The sequence below is a fragment of the Vanessa tameamea genome, chromosome 8, assembly GCF_037043105.1.
Source record: "Vanessa tameamea isolate UH-Manoa-2023 chromosome 8, ilVanTame1 primary haplotype, whole genome shotgun sequence".
Classification (NCBI taxonomy): Eukaryota; Metazoa; Arthropoda; class Insecta; order Lepidoptera; family Nymphalidae; genus Vanessa; species Vanessa tameamea.
The window spans coordinates 3,151,329-3,172,480 of NC_087316.1; the positions used below are offsets into that span (position 1 = coordinate 3,151,329).

Sequence of the window (21,152 nt, forward strand, 5' to 3'; positions counted from 1 at the left end):
GCCATATTGCTGCGGACTTTTGGTGGCAGCAAAATTTGTTTTTTTGACGATTGTGTGGAGACTTTGTAGCTTTTTACATTTAAAGTACTGTACTTTAAATGTAAAAAGTATATATAATTTAAAGTATATTTTAATTTTGCAAAGCGTAGGCGTTCCAGTACGTTGGACTTATCGGTCCATAACGAAATAGTGTGTAACACGAGAAAACGAGCTTTGGTGCAGCTTGGATGAGACTTATGTTCAGCTGTGGACTGCAATAAGTAGTTACCTTTATTGAAATTATCAATTGTGAACATTCTAATTCCGGATTTCTGCACTATATTTAGAATTTTAAAATAACACATCCCAGCCAATAAATAGGCAATACCTTTTTACCTAATATTTTAGACAAACAGACTAGGTGTTTTTCTGTCATAAGTAAGCGGACTGGAGTAGGCCGTCTGATGGTAACTGCCAAAAAATATTGAATAAGAAAACTAAGATATTATATCCAGAGCCGTCTCAAGCTATGCTGGGGCCCTTTCGCACCCACGAATTTGGTGCCCTTTTGGTAGATATTTACGACCATATAAAAATAATTAGCTTTTAGCCAGGCCATAAGTATAGTTTCAAATAAACGGTGCGGTAATTTTTATAAATTCGTAAGAATCTGATTGGTTGTAGAATCTTATGGCTGTAGTACATCTATTTCTATCATGAAGAGCACGTCTATAGCTTCCTACATTTAATATCGACTATCGTCACTAGCCTTTTGATTAATATGTTAGTTATTTCTTACAAATATGGCAATTGCTAAAATATACATAGCAGTCAACGTGAGCACAAATTTGTGATAGAAATTGTTGGTTCTTCCCAGCCGGACCCTCTCAAGATGGGGGCCCTGGGCTATAGATACTAATTATTGCTTTTTGGCCGTAGAATATATGGTAAGTGGGTGGTACCTGAACGGGCACGAAGCCTTACCACCAAATAAAGTTTTAGGATTACAAATTTAGAATATCCTATTATTTGTTTACGTTATACTAGCACCTGTAACCTAATCCAACCACAAGAGGAGTAAAGACAAACAAATGTTTATGAAATTGAATTGACGCAATTTTATTGCACAAGATCTTGAATAATCTATAAATATCGATATTATATATACAATTTAATTGAATTTAAGTGGTTAAGTTGAATACTATTGTATTATAAATATAAATAAATCAATAAAAAATATATATTCATCATAATAATATACTAATCAATAACCCAAGCAACCACTGAATTTCCCTGTGCTTAATTTGTATTCAAAATTCGCCTCATGTTCGGTAGTGAAGGAAAACATCGTTAGGAAACTTGCCTGTGTCTAATTTCGATGAAATTCTGCCACATGTGTATCCAATAAACTGCATTGGAGGGACGAGAAATGGCCGAGCTATGGGACTTTTACAGGCCGTTACTTTACTTCACAATAACTTTTTGAATGCATAATATAGCAGAACAATTAGAAAATGGCATAGAATATGTAAGTCTAAGGCACATTTCACATCCCTATTCCTGTTTATATTTATTTTTCGATTGGAACAGAATGTTATTGGGTGGTTAGTAGCTTAAAGTAGTTGGGTCATAAAATATATTATGGATATAGATAAGGAACGTAGGTTGTCGTTCTATGCGTACCTACAGCCTGTGGCGGGTGATCTGCACTGCGTGTTCAGTAAAAATAACTCGATAAGGATAGTACTAGGGCTGCCATGGCACTGCAGGCTGTCGATGATGTTCGCGGTCAGACGTAGGTATAGATCATACCTATGTACGTAATAAATCTGCCTGCTTACTCGCAAGTTTCCGCGGCAGCCCAAACATTATCTTGAGGCTTTATGCAGATAGATGAAAATCTTCAATGAGGTGATATTGGATTAGTTTGTACACTTCATTAAAATTAAGATAGCACTAATAATAATAATATTAACGTAACGCTTTATGGGCTTAGCCTGAAGTGAATGATTATGATTATTTTATTTATTTTACTTTTTCACTGCTCTCGTTTTAACGAGGTTGTTTTTCCATTTTTGCCGGATTTAATCTAAACAAAAGCAGTTAGGACCACCTACTCATTGGATAAGATTTTCCGGATAATTCTGCATGTATTGAGTATGACTGCTTTCTGTAATAAAATAAAAGTAACATTATGAATGCTAAGCGCCCGTACAGTTATTATTATTACGATTATGAAAGATACATTAAATGAATGATATGCATCAATTTTAGTCTTGAAAATGTCTAGAGAAAAGTTCGCAGAGGTGTCGTTTTTTTATTATACTTATAAATTATACCCAAGTAACAGTAACAACATCGCTATCTTTAAGTATTTTACACGCAGCCTGGTAATATTACTTCTAGTATTATAGTGCTACGCAAGGCTCATGTCTGACCTGCTATAATAAAACTACAATAAATATTATTAACAAGAAATTAAGTACTGCAAGTAATGGAGTTGCAGCACTTAAGACACAAAAATATCCTCTCCTGCTGTTACCACTTTTCTTTCTTACCCAGGCTATAAAATGGAACAATCCTTTGTACCACGAGCTGGGGTGAGCGTTTAAATCAGAGATGATATCTGCCTCGGCAGCCTTGAAGGGCAAGACCTATCGATTATCTGGCTGCGTGTAGACTGCGATGACTATCCGCGACTCTACGCGTGTCTTTATAGGTCCCATAGCGGTAATGCCAACTGGTTGAGCACGTCCAAATAGATACAGATTCCGTGCTAGAGCTCATCGCATCCGCAGAGATAATTATTCTGGGCGATTTTAAATATAGTACCTACCTATGCCTATTTTTATTAATTTTTTTGTTAGATTTAGTACCTACATTATTTAGCGTGCCTTTTGATTACGCTACATCGATTGAAAAAAAGAAAAAGGTACTTATACCCTGTTCAAGTTAGCTTGATCTTTTTGACAGACGGGCTAGTGATGAGAAACAAAAAATATAACATATATAACAGTCGATGGAACGATGGAATGCGTAATTCAAATTATTATTCCATTTTTTTTAACTTATTTTTCTAAAAAGATTTATACCAGCTAAACAGCCAACCAAAAGGTTCGTTCGTAAAAATAACTTAACAAAGATCTTTAATAAGGATTTTTGTAATCGATATTTGTAGCAGTTACTGGCTGTTATTCGCGTCCCTACCGTCCGACCGATGTAACATTGTACAAGCGTCTATTATTTTCAGTGTTTCTATTTAAATTTTACTTTGAAGCAATAATATATAATAGAAAAAGTTTTAAAATTTTCCGATAACGCTTGAATCTTTAGGAACTTTTGTATTTATATTTTTTTAAATATTTTTAAAATCATTAAATTAATAGAATAATATGTTCGTCATTGCAAAGTTATGTCGATCAGAAAAATCTACATCTGTCAAAAAGATATCTTGTATAGGGTATAGCCGATGATTTGAAAGAAATATTTAAAAATTAAAGCTTTATAACACCGTGTTATTCGTAACAGAAGTCGACGAATTTGAAATAAAAAAGTATATAAATATGTATCTTAGTCAAAGTTTGGCCAAAAAATTTATTTTCAGAAACTTCATACATTTTTTCAGAAAAAAAAACCGCTGTTCCCGATGTTATTATGGAGATATTCGTGCTTAAATTTTAAGGTTTCAGTAACGTTCTGTGAACTGCTGTTCAACTTAGAACTTGTACGTCCATCATATTAGACACGTAAATGCAGCAATACAGCACTTTACAATATTTAAAGGTATATAACGATGTAATATGCGTAATCGTTTAATGCTCATACATTTTCAATGAAGTATTACGTAGGGACAGAAATAAAATTATTTGATTGGCTCAAATTGTACCTACTCGGCCACAAATATCAAATTGCATATTAATTTTACTAAAAATCGTAAATTGGGGAACAAAATGACAATATTTATTCATTACAAATTATAAAATGCAAACAGAAATGATTCGGCATTGACATTTCGCCATGAAAATTAACCTTAAAAAAGAAATAGATGTACTGCACATTTGACCTTACATACACCCTTCGCTATATGTTTGTTAAGCTAATTGTGTCGGTTAAACATTAACTGTACATTTGTTAATGATATGTAGTATAAAATTGTAAAATATTAAAATATATGTTTGTATCGTTACAAAATGTTTACAAAAATAAACCACATCAATAACAATGTAATAAAATGGGAATAAATGTTGGATATTAATAAAACTTATATTGATTGTTTGTAATATGATCTAGTAAACAATATGGTTAGTAATAATAAAATTTTATTTGTACTTAAAATATATTTTTGGAAGAATCAAATTTCTTGAGACGCGTGAATTATATATCTACCCGAGATAGTTTTCTGATTATTAGATAATAAATGGCCAAGACAAAATCCAACTCAACTCTTGTGCTAAAATGAGAAGTTTTATGGCAATATATTGTAAGCATAATATTTACCTTTTTAATCTATAATAGAAATAGCTATACTTTATTTCTATAAAGCATAGCAACCCTAATATTAATTATTATCTGTGGACACTCCGCTGGGAATTATGATTGTTTCGTCATGAAAACCAATCAGAAAAGTCCAAGCAGACAGTGAAAAATGTCGGCGTAGGTGTAGTCGTCCTAAAGTTTTTACTTTTTATCAGGCTAAGCGCGGGTGCATTACATTAACAGTTGTGAAATATTTAATTTGACCTTACATCTTTCCGTTACCCCGTAATTACATTATCCAGGTAAATATTACTAAAGCAATAAAAAACAGAAAACACTTTCTCTCTTGACAGATGATTTGTTTCCAATGTTTTTTTTTTTAATTGTAAATAAAAACAAAAATATTGCTGTGTAATAGAACTTCTATTTTTTGCAATTGCGTTTGAAATTATAGGATTGTGCCACAATGTAATCGTGTCAATTTATAGAAATAATTAAAATAGTCATGTAATTGTCCATTATGACGAGTGCGTATCGAAAATTGAGCGACGATTTATTTTTTGCGCAGAAATGGGCGATGAAATGGACCCGTGTGAATGCCTCTGGAATCACGAGTTGGCAATGCGACGGCTCATCTCGTTGGTGAGTCGATATTATTCAGTGACCTTGTATCATATTTATCAACATAATAGATTTACACGTCCGCAATAAATGTTAACTTAGAAAATGTAATTGGTTTTTAAACCTATATTTTTAAAACATAGCTTCAACGTGAAAGAATGCATACATTATACATTTTGACTGTTTTATAATCTCACAATTAATTATACAATGAATGTTTATGCAAATATTTATGAACTCATTTAATTTATTATTTGTAAGTAAAAAACAAAAATAACTATTATTACAACAGCGTGGCATTCAAACTCCAGTCTGAATGTATTATAAAACAATTAGTTACACAAATCAAAACCACAAGCTCTTATCAAACTCTGCCAATTATTGCGACTTGTTAATCATTATGTTACAACAACATGCATTGTATAGTAGTTATATTTATATTTTTTAATAAAATTATTATTTAAGAAAAAACTTGATTTTTTTTACTAAGTAAAGCAGTAAATAATAAGAATTGATGCAATAACATTAGTAATTGTTGAACATTTTCCTAGATTGGCTGTTTTAACTGTTTTTCTGTAGTCTTTTGATCATTATTTAATCAGACTAATAGATCCTGAGATAACCAATCCTTGGTTCAACAAATTTGGCTTGTAATTATAAAATCTTAAAAAATCATGTCAGAGTTTGAATATGATTTCTGCATGATCTGTGGCTGTTCAAAGGGGCAGACAATGCATTTGTTGGCCTGCACAATTTAACTAAGCAAGATCAATAGAAACTCTGACCCTTAGCATCTATGTTTGGCTATGCACTAAAAACAAACACTTGTAGTAACTGACACCAATAATTCCCCTTCTTGCCTGAGAGGAAGCCCAGTCTTTAGCATAATATGCATATTCCTGTTGCATTTCATTTGAAAGAAAAAAAATATTTTTCCATAGGAAAATAAAGTTATTAATTTGAAATGAGTATGCAAATAAAAGTTATGATATATTTATTTACTTTTAAATAAGGAATTATCAATAATGAGAAACTTCATTTCAATTTTTTTAATTAAAAAAATGTTTGTAATTATTATATGTATATATAAATTCACTATTTTGTTAAAAATTGCATTGTTGAAATAATTGTCAGTTTACTTGCATCATTGTAAACTTTCCAATCTTTGTATATGTGTTACCAATTATCTTCCCAACCCCAGACAGTTGTAGTAGAATTTATTATGCTGTTATATATATATAATTACAAGAGATTTAATATTCTACAATATGGTAGATTTATAATTAACTAAATTTCACAATCACAGCTTCGCCAAGGCCAGTCTTATTGTACAGACAATGAATGCCTGGACGACCAAATGCCAGGGTTGCCGAGACCGGAATCTGCCGGCAACAGTTTTCTCGTCATGTTCTTGATGATGGCACTCGCTGTAGCTATGTACATGATGCGCCCGCGCCGCAACCAGATAGAGGACGCCGCTAAACCGATGCCTAATCCACAGGTTACCTTCATATTACTTTATATATTATTACATATATATATATATATTTGTAATAAATATTTGAAATAATAATTGTAGTGAAGAGCATGTATTGCGATATAACATGCTCAAGAGGGTTTTTATGTTTTATCAACACTAAACAATGTGTGGATGATTTTCAAGAGATTTAACATATAACACATGCTTCATTTATCATAATACATTTTATTAAATATATAAATATGTATATAAGAAAAACAAGTGCTATATGCAACAAGTATTTTTTTAAAGTTTCAATTTATTTTACAAATTATAAGATAAAGGTGTACTTTATAAAAATCTCACATTACCAATGATAAAATAATTATTTATTCAACCACTCACCATTAACACATTTTGTTGTTGAGTTCTCATACGAAACTCAATTGAACCAGTGTCATTACACGCACCACGGACAGTAACGACTTTGATCTTAGATCTATCATCTATGGTTAGCAGTATCAAAGGATTTCACTTATTGCAACCCGGTGTCTATGGGTGACTACTTAACATCAGATGGCCACTTCCAAAGTAAATAAAATATACGACATACTTGGATTTGGAATAACTCTGAAAAATGCAAATATAACTGTTATGTATTTTTTATATTAAATTAGCTATACTTAAATTAAATGCATGATCCAACATAATATATCATATACATTACATATATAGGTATCAAATACATATATTAACTATAGATTTTTGTTGTTAATAAAGTGCTTACTAAATTTGACATGTATACATCTCTTACCAGGACCGAGATGGCGCTCCACCTACGCCTCCAAGAATTTAATAAATACTGGCAACATTCTTCAATTTGTCTGTTCAGGGGGATAACTCGAATCCGTATGTATAAAACATAAACCAACAAAATGAATATAAACAATAATTAATATCATATTTAAGTATAGATAAGATATATATAGTTATATTACATATTATACTAGTAATAATAGTTCATTTTAAGATGTGACATTTTTACGACACCAATATTAAAAAAAAACCGTTTAATCATTCCATGGAGAAAACGATTAATTGCCAAGATCTAATATGTTATTTAATTGTAGGTTTTTATCCATTCGAACTTTATAGTTAAATTCAATAGTATACAAGAGATAATTAAATTAAAAAGCCAGTTAACTATCAGATGTGAGAATAAAAAAAACACTGTAAAACTTACAACTGTCGATATTTAAAATCTACTCAATAAAGTAGTATAAATAAAAAAATAAAAACTTGTGTAACTTGTTTTTATTAAAATTACTCAAAAGTGAGATTATTACGATGTTTGTTTGCAAATTTTTGTTAATTATATTTAAATCAGATAAACATAAATATATTAACTTATAAAAATTGTTTACCAATTATTGTATTGGTGCTAATGTATAAAAAAGTTTGCAAATAGATTTTGAAGTTTTACATCGCGTATTCCAGAAACATTTTATCAATAACATCACGAGTGTTTTATAACCGGTAAAAGGAACCGTTTTTCAAACAACACACAGATCTGACATGTAAAATAAAATTTGAATCTATATTTTCGGATTTATTCTCCTTCAATTAGTGTTTTTTATAGCGATCATAATTGACTAATGATATTTTTTGTTGTTTAAATTACCAGATTATTGGTCTGGTTCAGCTTGTGATATTCCATTAATTTTAGTTGTTTTATTTTGGGTTGGGTTTTCGGATTAATAACTTTTTTCATTAGATTAATTTTTGCTTTCACTTTTTATTCTAATGGCAACAATCAAGATTGTATAATATGCAAAGTAATAAATATGACACATAATATTTGGTTGTTTCATTTGTTTTTAACAAACCTTATGAATATGATTTTATTCCCTTTAAAAATAACGGTTACTTATACAAGCTTAAAACATGAGCACAACAAAACTAAAACATGTACTTTACCTCGCCGCTATTGTACTTTTTTTTTGATAATATATATTTTAAAAAAAAACCTTATTTTCACAAGATTATAAAGCGGGCAATGAAGCAAATGGTACGTGTACCATTTAAAATCTTAAAGTATTACCCAGGGTACAAAAATATTTTATTTCGACTTACTGTACAGAATTGAGCATAGAATAAGACTTATACTATTCCTACACAAATACATTTAAACTAAAATATGCTCTGCCTCTCTTTCCTTAAGTGCATATGATTTTTTATAAAAGGAAAAAGTTTTTGTTAATCTTTTTAAGAACTATGATAATAGGCTGATGTTTTCAACTAGCGATCTCTATGTTAGTGCGTTGTACAAGCTGCATTGTTATTTATTACCTAAATTTGTCAATTATGAAACGTCGAACTTAGCCTACTATAATCCGTGCGCGATCTTAAATGAATGCAAAAAGTCGCATCGCGGTAGCGCGGCACAAACGCATCGATGTCCGCTAAATATTACTTGTTAAGTCGATTTTTTTAGTTCTGGTTGTACGATTATTTACTTATTATTTTAATAATAAGTAGAAAGAAAAGGTACCATTATACCCATCTTAATATAAGGTACAGGGGTTACAAAAAACCCGAGCACTGCGCGTGGGGCGCCTCGCCGATGATAGTCAAGTCATCGACCATCGTAGCGTCCCAAAAGGTATCTTAGAAATCGTTATGGGGGGCGGAAGTAGGAACGCCAGAATATTACTTGCACCCAGGCACTTGTAGTGCATATATGGGGGCCAGGTACCATTTAAAAAAAAATTCTTGCATTCCTACATTCACCCAAGCATTCATATCTATTTGATATCTATTGACATTATCTGTTAAAATCATCCTTCTGACCTGCTCCGTAGTCCAAAATTTTTGTTTACTTTGCTAACGGTTATCCCGTTCCCTCTATAATCCGACATGGGCATACAATACAAACAAGGCTCATTTGCATTGAGGAAAATCTTTGTCAATGTATGCTTATAAACCCTTTTGTTACTTAGTCGCGGTTTAACTGCTATTTAATTTGTAAGATTATAACGTACTACAATCTAATAAGGTGCTCTTCAAAAATCCGGATTGCAAGGGGGTCGGCGGCGCTACTCTATAGTTCAACAAATTCGATCATCTGACACCGTCTTGCAAAGCGTTTGTCGAATTACTGCGCGTTAACTGTATTTCGAAAAGGTCCCATCCCTTTCTGACAGCATGTCGATTATACGTAATTTATGTAACAAGCTCCTGCCCGGTCATTCCTCCATCACGAATTCTATGAAGTACCCGAGTCTGACAACATTACGTAATTTAAAGGTTCCATTATTATGGACTCAATACGATTGTGTCCGTTGTTCTACGATAATCATTTTTTATAATAACAACATTTTGAACACTTGTGTTTCATTAAAGTAATTAAATATAAGATAATAAATGCTGCACTATGCCGCTATGAATTAGTCATTTACATGAACTTGTAAATGGACGTGTAAGAATTTAATATAAAATATGTAATTACCGGTTGATTAATATGAAAAGTGCCTAGGCACTTACGAATTCAGGCGATTAATATGATAAGTGCCTTATAGGCACTTATCATTTTAATCAACCGGTAACTTTTAATGGTAAGCATAATATTGATTTCTCGCGAAACCAAAGAATTTGAAAATGAAAATAATCAACAGTAAGTGTTTCGATGCTGTACCATTAAAAATACCAAAAATGAGTGCAGCTATTTAAGGCATACTTTTTTTTGGATTCTAAAGATATTATTTCTTCATTGAATCCCGTACAAATTCAACGTTAACGAGACCTTCTTGTTTCTTTTTTTCAAAAAATTGTATATCTGAATGTTAAACTATAATTTTATTGTAGAGTTTTTGTTTTATATACAACGAAATAAGGTTTTTTATTATAGTTCTATTAAAGTCCTCCACATTATTATTAATTCTCAATGCACCACCTCGCAGTAAGGTGGTCTTTTATAATCATGAATCCTGTATCATATCCACTACAGATTTAACTTTCTTAAGCAAAGTACTGATTTGCTTGAACTTACCAGTTGAGTTTGGAAGATTTTCAAAATTAATAACATCACAAATATCTTTAGAAAACTTATCTTCACTAGGCAATTTCATGTATGTCGAAGCGACATTTATAACTGGTGTACCATATTGTGTGGTTTTGACTTGACCTGCCTTTGAGTTTGGTGTCTTTACACTCTTATCTGAGTCATTTACAGGAGTCACTTCATTATCTTTTGTTTCGTTGCATTGCTCTATAATTTCCGTCTCACCGGTATCAGATTTAGACGATTTGGGAACTTCTATAGATTTTGAAGTGTGTTGCTCGTTTATAGTATTGTCATTGTTAATATTATGTTCTTTAGTAACACTTTCGTCTTTGTCAACATTTTGTTTAATTATTTCAACATTTGGGTCTGTTTTTCGTGCTGGAGAAATTGCAACCTCATTAGTTTCAATTAAACTCTCAGTTACATCTACTGATGATCTTTGTTTTCTAGATTCGTCATCTCTATCAACTTCTTTTTTCGCATCATTTAGTTGTTCCTTTTCTACTGATCCCTTCGATTCTTCGATTTCTATAACACTAGCGCTATCAGCTTCACTTACACTTTCCTCCGTTTCAATTGATTCTGAGAGGTCAATAGTTGCTTCGACGACTGGTACAATATCAGATTTGAGTGCATTCAAAAGTAGTCTTTTCTTTTTCTCTAAATCATCAAGGGTTGGACTTTGTCGACCGCTGCTTGTTGGCGACGTAGACTGAAATATTCAATTAAAAAATAATAAGCAATTCGTTAAGCGTTAATGTAAAAGCGGTACTAACGTTTTGTAGAATAATAACTTAAACTTACATCAAAATCTTCATCAATGGTGATCAAATCATCTTCTGGCACCGGTATATCATTTACTTGAAGCACTTCTATAACTTCCACGTCGCTGGACGTCTCTAAATCTATCTTTTCATTGCTTGAATGTTCTTTCTTAGCAATAGATGAACTTCTGTCACTATTTGATGTTTTGTTATTGGATGGCTTGTTAGGTGAAACAGATTCAACTTTGTCTTCTGGAGGTGGCAATGGTGGTGGAGGTGGTGGAGGCTCTACTGATGGAGGTTCTTCATCAGGTAAAGGAGGAATTAAGGGAAATACCACCTCTGAAAAAAATCGTATGTAAAATACCTATATAGTTTTTAAACTAAACACAACTTCTTCAGTTTCTAGCAGCAAAAAAGAAGTAACTTTTTAACTACAAAAATAATAATAAGAAAAAAAAAAATGCTGTTGTGCCAGAGCCAACAATAAAGAATAATTAATGGTTTTGAAATAGTAACTACAATAATATCTGTTTAATTTATCCAAATTTAGTAATCAGTTATGAAATAAAATATATTCAGAAATCAGTGGTGGTTGTTGTCTTCTTAAATTGTTTATAAACTATTATTATACACAAAAATAATGGTAACAGTATAGATATATGGCATAAAACAAACCATCGTCACTGTCCAATTCCATTTCAGCCTGTCCTTGCAAGGAGGTATTATTAGATGTGGGGAACAAAAGCAATTTCTTGCGCTTGTATGCCTTCACGGCATTAGGAGCTAATGTTTGCAGCATCATCATCTTACTGTCCTGTTCCGACATCGGCGGCAGACCGAACAGATGTCCTTCCTGTGTGTGAAGTTTAATCTACATTTGTCTTGCCACTTTTGTTTATTAATTAACTAATGTCAAGATGCAATCGGATAAAATGGTGCCTTAATCGAACTTCCTTATTAAAAAATAATATACTGCACAATGAAAATGTTTCTCTCAAATATTTGTGAAGAAAAGTCTGCGCCATTATATGTCCTGTGCAAAGCTGAATCAGCAAGCATGTAAATAGACATTGATATAAATGTAATTATTAAATAGAAGAAAAAAATTATAAAAATAATTGCATTATTTGTGGTTGTAACTCAGATGTTATTGTTGAATCTATTCACTTAAATTTAGACGAACTAGTTAAAAGCTTGTATTAACTTGTTAAGTGGATATATTTTAATCTTTATCACTGTCTATGGTATGATAATAGTCATAATATAAATATATGCCAGATCAATATGTTTGCACAATATTAGTGTGGTTTTAAATCACATGCCTGTGACTTCACTTATTCAACTATAATTGGATATTTTTTTACAAATCTATAATAAAGATGTTTTTCCATCAAATAAGAATTTTAAGACAGACCCCTTCACTCTGTTACTAATTTGTGATAACTCAATTTGAAGATGTTCTGTCATAAATTAACATATAAGGCTCTGATAATTCATAAAATTTTATAAAGAAGACAGCCACAGTCCAGTAAAAAGAAGACATTTTTAATAAGGTTATGCTTAATCTTATTTTTTTATGCTTAATTTGCGGTTTTAATTCATATTGTGCTCAGAATGTGTCAGATATAACTCTGCCAATAGGTTTAGACCAACCAGAAGTACTTAAGTTTGCAAAGGCCAGGTCTATAAATAAATAAATATTGGACAACATCACATACATCACTCTGATCCCAATGTAAGTAGCTAAAGCACTTGTGTTATGGACATCAGTAGTAACGACGGTACCACAAACACCCAGACCCAAGACAACATAGAAAACTAATGAAGTTTTTCTACATCGACTCGGCCGGGAATCGAACCCGGGACCTTGGAGTGGCGTACCCATGAAAACCGATGTACACACTACTCGACCACGGAGGTCGTCAAAGTAGAAGAAGTCTTGTACTTCTACTTAGCAGAAGAATAATTATGGGTAAATATTTTATAACAAAAAAAAATGTTGTTGTCCCATTATAAATCAATATGCAATGATTTAATATTTTTAATATTACATGTTTAAAATTGACTCTAATCTTACACTAAATAGTTGTAATTCTGTATATTTCAAAATATAATATGTATTTTTACCTCCACATACTGTGAACTGGCGGAAATATTGAAACCGGGAAAGTCTAGTATCTTCTTTATATCAAATTTGTCTTTAGAACCTGGTTCGCAAACTTCACCTTCCTCTTCTTCAGGATCCAAGATTGCAGTACCCTTAAGATTTTAGAATTCAAGAATTATTATAATAGCAAGCGCAAAATCATAGATGAAAATAATAAAAACAGAGAAGAAATTAGTAAACTATGTACATAAACCTCACAAATAATGACAATTTTAAAATGACTTTGAGATAACCAGAATGATTTCATAAAATTGAGTGTGGAACTCGATTGTGAATGTACAATCTTTAAAGTGGGTAGTTTTTAATATTTGAAAAACAAATTAACTATGTGAATGCCCTGTGTGAATTTATAGCTGTAAATTGATTGAGATATTGAATGATCTGTAATTTTAAAATACTAAAAACAGGTACTAATATTCATTATTTATATGTGGCTACACACAGATGTAGGCAAACATTTTGAATGGTATGTCAGTAATTAATCTTACAGTGGAGTCAAACATTGTGATCCCAGAATGTGATATACGAGCCTCTTCTAACCAACCAGGTGGGTAACCCAATAACCTCATGCGATAGATATGTAACGGCAGTTCATATCTCTTCAGTCCCAATGCATTCCTCAGTGTAGATGATATCCTACCAGGAACTAAGTGTCCATACTTTTGGTCGTCTTCCACATGGTAACGTCTGTAAAATTGTTAAAGTTATAAGGATAATTTAGAACATAAGTCTCTAGTAAAATTATGAATACATTATATATACAGAGTGTTTTAATTGCATATTTATAAATTATCATCCAGTGTTCGTCCTTTCCTAAAACAAGGCACTAAGCTTAATCTTCAGCACTTATGTTATAACTTGATGAAAACCTGTCATATATGCCTTGACACAATTTCCACTCAACAATACATGTTGCTCCTACTGGTTGTCAGTTGTGCAACATATCAATTTTGTCCACTTACACTTACACTATAGTTTGCAAATTCATTCAATTGTTTTCAAAATAATTAATTTTATTATTATATAATGACTTTATTTTATTTATTTTATTATATAATTACTTCCACATTTAACTAACCCCACTTTAGCAGGCAAAGCTTTCCTGTTCTCAGCTATTCTCTGGTTATCTCTGGGTAAGGGGCATTCTCTGAGCTGGTGTTCACCATCACAATTGAAACATATTTGTCGCCTCCTTAATGACACCGGAGGACTTTCTTCTTCAACTTTGTTTGATATGACTGCTGAATTCTGTAATTTTTTATATATATTATATTAGTAGTAAAATCAATGAATGCTTATTTGATCTAGTAGTTAGCTTAAATAAAGTAGATCCCAAGGTCCTTGTACAAACCACAGGTTGGCTGAATAAATAGTCTTAAGAGCTTGAGTACACATCTACATCAAATATGTATATACAAACATTACAATATATTATTTATAAAACATTTTCATTGATTTCAATTACATTCTTAGTTTAATGGCTTTTAGTTTATTTATATATACACTAGATATACTCTTAGTCTAACCACAAATATTGAATTCAAATAAAATCAGTAGTTGAGAGCTTGAATAAACTATAATATGAAAAAAAAATACATTTGAAACAGTACATACAGTACATCAACAAAGCAGTTATCAAAAATTTGGCAGTAAAATTAAAATATACATCAATTAAAAGTTTAGTGAAATATTGTTGAATTATAAATAAAGTTACATTAAGCAAAAGCCATTCGCAGTGCACATTCTAACTAAGCTATTAGCAAACTGCATAGAATATTTAATCTAAGGTTTATTTATCTTTATTCCTGGGATTAAAATAGGCTGTAAATACAACCCTCTTAAAAATTCCTGTCATGAAAAAGTCGAATATTTAAATAAGTAAAAATCTGACGGACATACCTGACTATATTTGGGTATTTCTATGTGCTTATCATCATAAGGTTCTGTGTCCACAAAGAACAAACCATCATCTATTGGATTCGATATTTCCTCTTTATTACAGTCCTCATCTACCAAGTCCTCTGACCAAATATCAAGTTCATTATCAGATTCATGTATATCATTAATTTTTTCATCACTCCTTGATTTTAAAAGGTTAATTAGAAAGCCTTTTACCTTTTTTTTATATACATGAGCTAATTTTTTGTCTTTAAAACGCACTGATATTAACGGTGTCCTATTTTCACAACCGACAACACCCAAATCGCTGTTAGAAGCAGGTGAATCAACAACTATATCATTGTCAAATATTATCGTATTTAAGCAATCTTTCCTGGGGTTTCGACAATTAGCTATTTTTGATTGTTTAATATGTATGTTATTTGTGTCACTTTTTACGTTAAAGTTGGTTTTTATTAATGTTTTTTCGGAAGGTATTTTCCCTCCATTATTAACTTTGCTTTGTGGTTCTACTTCTGCAAAAATTTCTTCAGAACTATCAATACTAATAACTTCAACACATTCACGGTCACTTGTACTTTTATTTTCGCACGATTTCTTAACGTTTTCAGTTCCAAGTCGACCCTTTTTCGGTTCTTTAGCATCATCGTCACTACTTATTTCAATGTCATCATTATCTAATTCAAAAACGATATCATTAACGCCTGCTTTTCTTTTAGCCATTGTTATAAATGATATGAAATATACAATTAAGTCAAATATAATAATTAATTAATAAGCATACTAGTAAAATGTATTGAATTTAAGAAATACTTTACATTTCTATTGTGATTTTTGACTTGTGTTTGAAAAGTCACTTTTCTCACGATATCCCACAGAGTAGATAACTATTAACTACTACGTTTTACATTAACCTATTATAGCATACCAATGAATGACCATATTCGACAGATTAAATTATGACAAATTTATAGTACAAAGCCGAATTAAATATATATACAGGGTTATTGGTAATTCGACGTATTCCCATTAGGAGGTGATAGGGGTGACTATTTGCGATAATTTTAACCCCCATATGCATGATGCAAAAGTGAACCATTTTTGAGTTATCACGTTTTTTAGATTTTTTCAAAATAAGTCAAAATTGCAACTTCAAAAATGTATTAAAAAAAAGTTTCGATTAAAATCTACTTTTTTCTTCTGATTTATAAAAAACGATTAAAAACTGGATATTTTTCAATATTTAAACAATAATTATCAGTCCAAATTTAAAAATGCGAGATGGAATACGATATTATTTCAATTTTTTTTTTTTTTTTTCCCTCAAATATGCCTGAAAAACAAAAAAAAACATTATGAAACTTGTTCTGCAGATTATTTTAAAAACATAATCGTTTAATTAGCTTTCCGAAAATGTATAAAAACTAGGAATTTATTTCAAAGCAACGGAAATAAAATGATCAGAAAGGACGCTGGTGTAAATTCGTATTCGAACATGACCGAATTCGTACTAAAGGTCGCTCTTTAAAATTCCCACAAAATTGATTTAAAATAATAAACAATGTAAAAAAACTTACTTATTTATTTAACTTACTTACTTAATACAAATTTAAAATTAAATTTAGATTCATAAACAGTTCAGTAGCTAAGTTACAATTAAGATATTTTGTAATTTAGCCTAGTTCTTGCTCGAAGTGACTTCCCCTATTTTTAAATCACCTCCTAACGGGAATACTTCGAATTACCAATAACCCTGTATATATATTATTGTAAACCTAACATTGTTTTACTAATTCAGTTTTAACAATATTTTAACCATATTTTATTATACTTAGTAGTAATTGTGACGGATAGTCGGTTTAAAACAAAAATTAAATTTAATTGTGCAACGGTCCATCTCAAACTTTCTCATAAATTTTAAAATAGTGATTAAATTGTTAAATAATCCTCTTAAATACGCTAAAATATATAGTTAGGTAAACAACGCTTAAGTCAAGAAAGCATGTAATGGCGGCTATCCTCAAAAAAATTACCGAGGGAACAGGAACCAATGCTTACACTTTATAAGTATACTAAAGCTGATTTCTAATTTAGACAAACCGACAACCGTTATATTCGTAGAGCAGTGACGGTCAAGACCGTATTTAAATTAGATACAATAAAAATATGATTACTACTACAAGAAAATAAGCGAATGATAAGTCTACGTTTTTTTTATCATATTTCATCAGTTTTTTATATCTAATCGTGTAATATATACACTATAAATATAATCATGTAAATTTGTCATGTTATATATAATGAATTGCCAATAATAATAAAAAGTATAATGTTATTTTTTTTGTCTATTAATTTGGTAATGTCATAATTGTCAATTGACATATATTTTAGGTTATGATTACTAAAAACTAAATAGACAATTTGTGATCATGTCTTTATTAAAATTATTAAAAAACAATACAAGAAATGTATTGATTAAATGTAATGAATCACAGTTAATTTTCATATCGTCGAGAAAGTTGAGCATAGTGCCTTCAAGTTACGGTAAGAGATTTTTCAGAGAGTTAGCTTTAATCGCAAAGCTTATTCTTAAGTCTTATTTAACAGTTAATTAATTTTGTTTCATTCGTTTGTAGATGGAGAAAACCCAGCACCGAAGTTTTTTTCATCTGGTATACAAATATTGCTTAAACGTTTAACTCGGCCCGATTATGCAAAAGTATTTCGTAAAAGGTCAAACAGTAATGCTCCTATGTTAGAAACGCCACAATATAAATTTTTAACCGATGAGGAACTACAGATTGAAAAAGAAAAAGCTAATCAAAGTGCGGATCGCTTACTCCAAATGCCACCAGTTGTAAAGGTAATTTTGTTTCATCTCTTGATATTTTTGTAAGACTACAAACAATTCGATATAATGTAATATTCTTATACAATTAATATTATATAGGATAGCTAATGGTAAGTGGTCACTAATGCTCCTAGGCACTGGCTCTGCTATTGCACCATTAACTTTGGAAACTAAAAAGTTACATCCCTTTTGCCCTTTGAAATCAACCGTCAACTCACCCTTCATACCTCAACAACAATACTAGGTAGTGTTAGTTAGTAGTAGAATAAGTGAGAAGTATGTGGTACCTACTGAGACACTCTAAGTGACCAGGTCTTGATCACAAAATCCTTCTACCGAGTACTGCATTGTAAAATTATAGTGAAATTAATAACTTGACATACTTAATTAACAATCATGTTTCCTTTTCAGGTACATGAACCTATAAATGATGTTTTATCCAAAGATCCAGCCTTAGTGGGTTTTGATTCTGCTAAATATTTGTTTACTGACATTAGTTTCGGTGTTGCCAATGAACACAGACTAATTGTGGAAAGGTTTGTTAATAAAGTATTAATATTTTTATTTTTATAATATCTACCCCTTTTCCTGTCCATATACCTAATATGGATGGGCAAATGGGTAACCTGATGGGAAGTGGAATATTTCTTATAGAACCAATGCACATAGACATTGGTTCTATAAGAAATATTAAACATTTCTTGAATTACCATGTGCCTATGTGCCACCAACTTTGGGAACAAAGATATTATATCTTGTGCCTGTAGTTACACTGGCTAACTCACCCTTCAAAATGGAACAACAATACCAAGTATTATTGTTTGGCAGTAAAATATCTATTGAGAGGGTGTTACCTACCTAGAAAGACTTGCACAAAGCCATTGTAGTGTTTTAATTAATCTCTTAAAATAACATATATTATTATATAAATGTTAGCAAGTATGATTGTGCTTTCAGAGACCCTGATGGAATTCTCCGTAGTTGTGACCATGATGTAAGAAAGAGATTAAATCAGGTAATGTTTAATATGTTTCAAAACTTATTTGTAATACAATTATTTTTTAATTTAAATGAGTACTTCTACTTTATTATTATAAAGTATATTTCCACACCACCTTATTGATGTAAAGAATGTTTAAGTTGTAAAGAATATTTATATTAAAAAAAATAACCATATAGAAAAATTATCAGTTTTATGTTAAAAATTGTCTTATATTAAAAAATAAAATAATTTATTTCAAATATTAAAATATGCCTTAAATGAAATAACTTTCTTCTTATAATAGAAGACTTAAATTGTGTAAGTGTATCCTTGCCAACCACTATTTATATTATTGTTATTACTTTGATTTCAGATATATTTCCCAATGCTGGGTCGAAAAATAAGAGAGCCATTGATATTTGCAGACGACGAAAAGTTACACAGCCTCCTTGATAGGCAAAAGTATGAGTATGTTTTGGATAGAGCCTGTGTCCAGTATGAACCAGATGAACCTAAATTTCAGAAGGTCACAAGTATCACATACCAGCATATTGATACTAACATGCAGTATGATTTGTTAAGGTAAGATTTGAACAAAACATATTCTGAGTCAATATCAATGAAATATTAAACATTACACTTACAAAAATATATAAATATAAACTTGGATTATTGCTTGTTTTTCTTTTAGAATTTTTTATATTTACCAATGCTTTCATAGAATAAATGTTAATAGTTTGTTGAATATTGATTAACAACTAGTTAGCCAGGGTTATATTTTGGAGCAATTTAATAAACACTGCACATAAAACCCTAGTGAAGTGCTAGCTATTACTTATGAATAAAATGTGTTCCAAGCAATTCATAATATTATAGCTATAACATGTTATTAGTAATAGTACAGCTATATTGTGCGCTACTAACAGTTCTTGCAATATGTTTTTATTTATAATACATCACTATTCTACATAACTACTTATATCCTTTAATTTAACTTTTATTTAACTTCCTAAATTCCGTTAACCATAGAAGTATTTTTTTCATAAATTCATATTAATACCGCGTCAATTCGCTGTCAAATGTTGATTTGATTTTTGCCCTTTTCGGTTTGGAATAGATTATACATTTAGCTACATAGCTTAAGTTATAACTTTTTTTTTTGCATTAGGTCAACACGTCATTTTGGGCCTCTCGCGTTCTACTTAACATGGCACAAATGTATGGACAGTCTGATGTTTGAATTAGTACAGACTGGAGCTATACGGGAGGCTGTGTTGCTAATGTCACTTCGACATGCTGTACACGGAGATCTGAAAAATGGTGCAGATAGTGACGCTCTTGGCAAACAGGTTTGTTCTACCTAAAATAAAAATCACAATTTTTCTTTGTATTATATGGTTCATTTAGTTATCAAGAGATATGTATCTGTAAAATGTGCTAATTAATATTCAATATATTTTTAACCATTAAATAAATAGTAGTACATAAATATCTGTCATAATTGATTATTATTGTTTATAGGTTTTAACCACCCCAGTTCAATTATCAAAATCAGAATATCTGACAGAAGAGGATATTCAGCTCGATAACAAATGTATTGAATGCTTAGATGCATACATTGTCAACAACTCTACTATGAAGAGCCAACAAGGACTCGCATTGCAAGGATTCAGAGAGTATTATCAACAGATGGTTGAACTTAGTCGAGGCTTGAAAAAAGCGCATGGAACAGCTTGAATGTGTAATAATATATTTAATTAAATGATTAGATAAGTAACTGGCCTTTCATTTATAATATTTTATCGTAATTATACTCTATAATATTCGAAGAACAATAGGTGAAGAAAATTGGCATTAAATGATTGCTATGTTTTGAACTTTATATAAA

At 30.8% G+C, this 21,152-nt stretch overlaps 3 protein-coding genes across 3 annotated transcripts; 2 read left to right on the forward strand and 1 right to left on the reverse strand.

Moving 5' to 3' along the window:
- Positions 1–4,554: 4,554 nt before the first annotated feature.
- On the forward strand, positions 4,555–8,392 carry LOC113396281 (small integral membrane protein 14). The gene is made up of 4 exons (XM_026634165.2): positions 4,555–4,757; positions 5,024–5,097; positions 6,383–6,577; positions 7,353–8,392. The coding sequence occupies exons 2-4, from the start codon at positions 5,026–5,028 to the stop codon at positions 7,389–7,391; spliced, it is 306 nt and encodes a 101-aa protein (XP_026489950.1). The 5' UTR covers positions 4,555–4,757; positions 5,024–5,025; the 3' UTR covers positions 7,392–8,392.
- A 1,978-nt stretch (positions 8,393–10,370) lies between these two features.
- Positions 10,371–16,336, reverse strand: LOC113396284 (zinc finger CCHC domain-containing protein 8). Its single transcript, XM_026634168.2, has 7 exons — positions 15,432–16,336; positions 14,611–14,780; positions 14,021–14,219; positions 13,493–13,624; positions 12,041–12,218; positions 11,403–11,704; positions 10,371–11,310 (listed from the first exon to the last, which is right to left on the reverse strand). Exons 1-7 carry the CDS (start codon positions 16,152–16,154, stop codon positions 10,513–10,515), a joined length of 2,502 nt encoding a protein of 833 aa, XP_026489953.1. The 5' UTR covers positions 16,155–16,336; the 3' UTR covers positions 10,371–10,512.
- Positions 16,337–17,767: 1,431 nt separating this feature from the next.
- On the forward strand, positions 17,768–21,041 carry LOC113396248 (small ribosomal subunit protein mS22). Its single transcript, XM_026634122.2, has 7 exons — positions 17,768–17,975; positions 18,068–18,294; positions 18,694–18,818; positions 19,240–19,297; positions 19,638–19,846; positions 20,433–20,613; positions 20,786–21,041. The coding sequence occupies exons 1-7, from the start codon at positions 17,861–17,863 to the stop codon at positions 20,999–21,001; spliced, it is 1,131 nt and encodes a 376-aa protein (XP_026489907.1). The 5' UTR covers positions 17,768–17,860; the 3' UTR covers positions 21,002–21,041.
- The last annotated feature ends 111 nt before the right edge of the window (positions 21,042–21,152 follow it).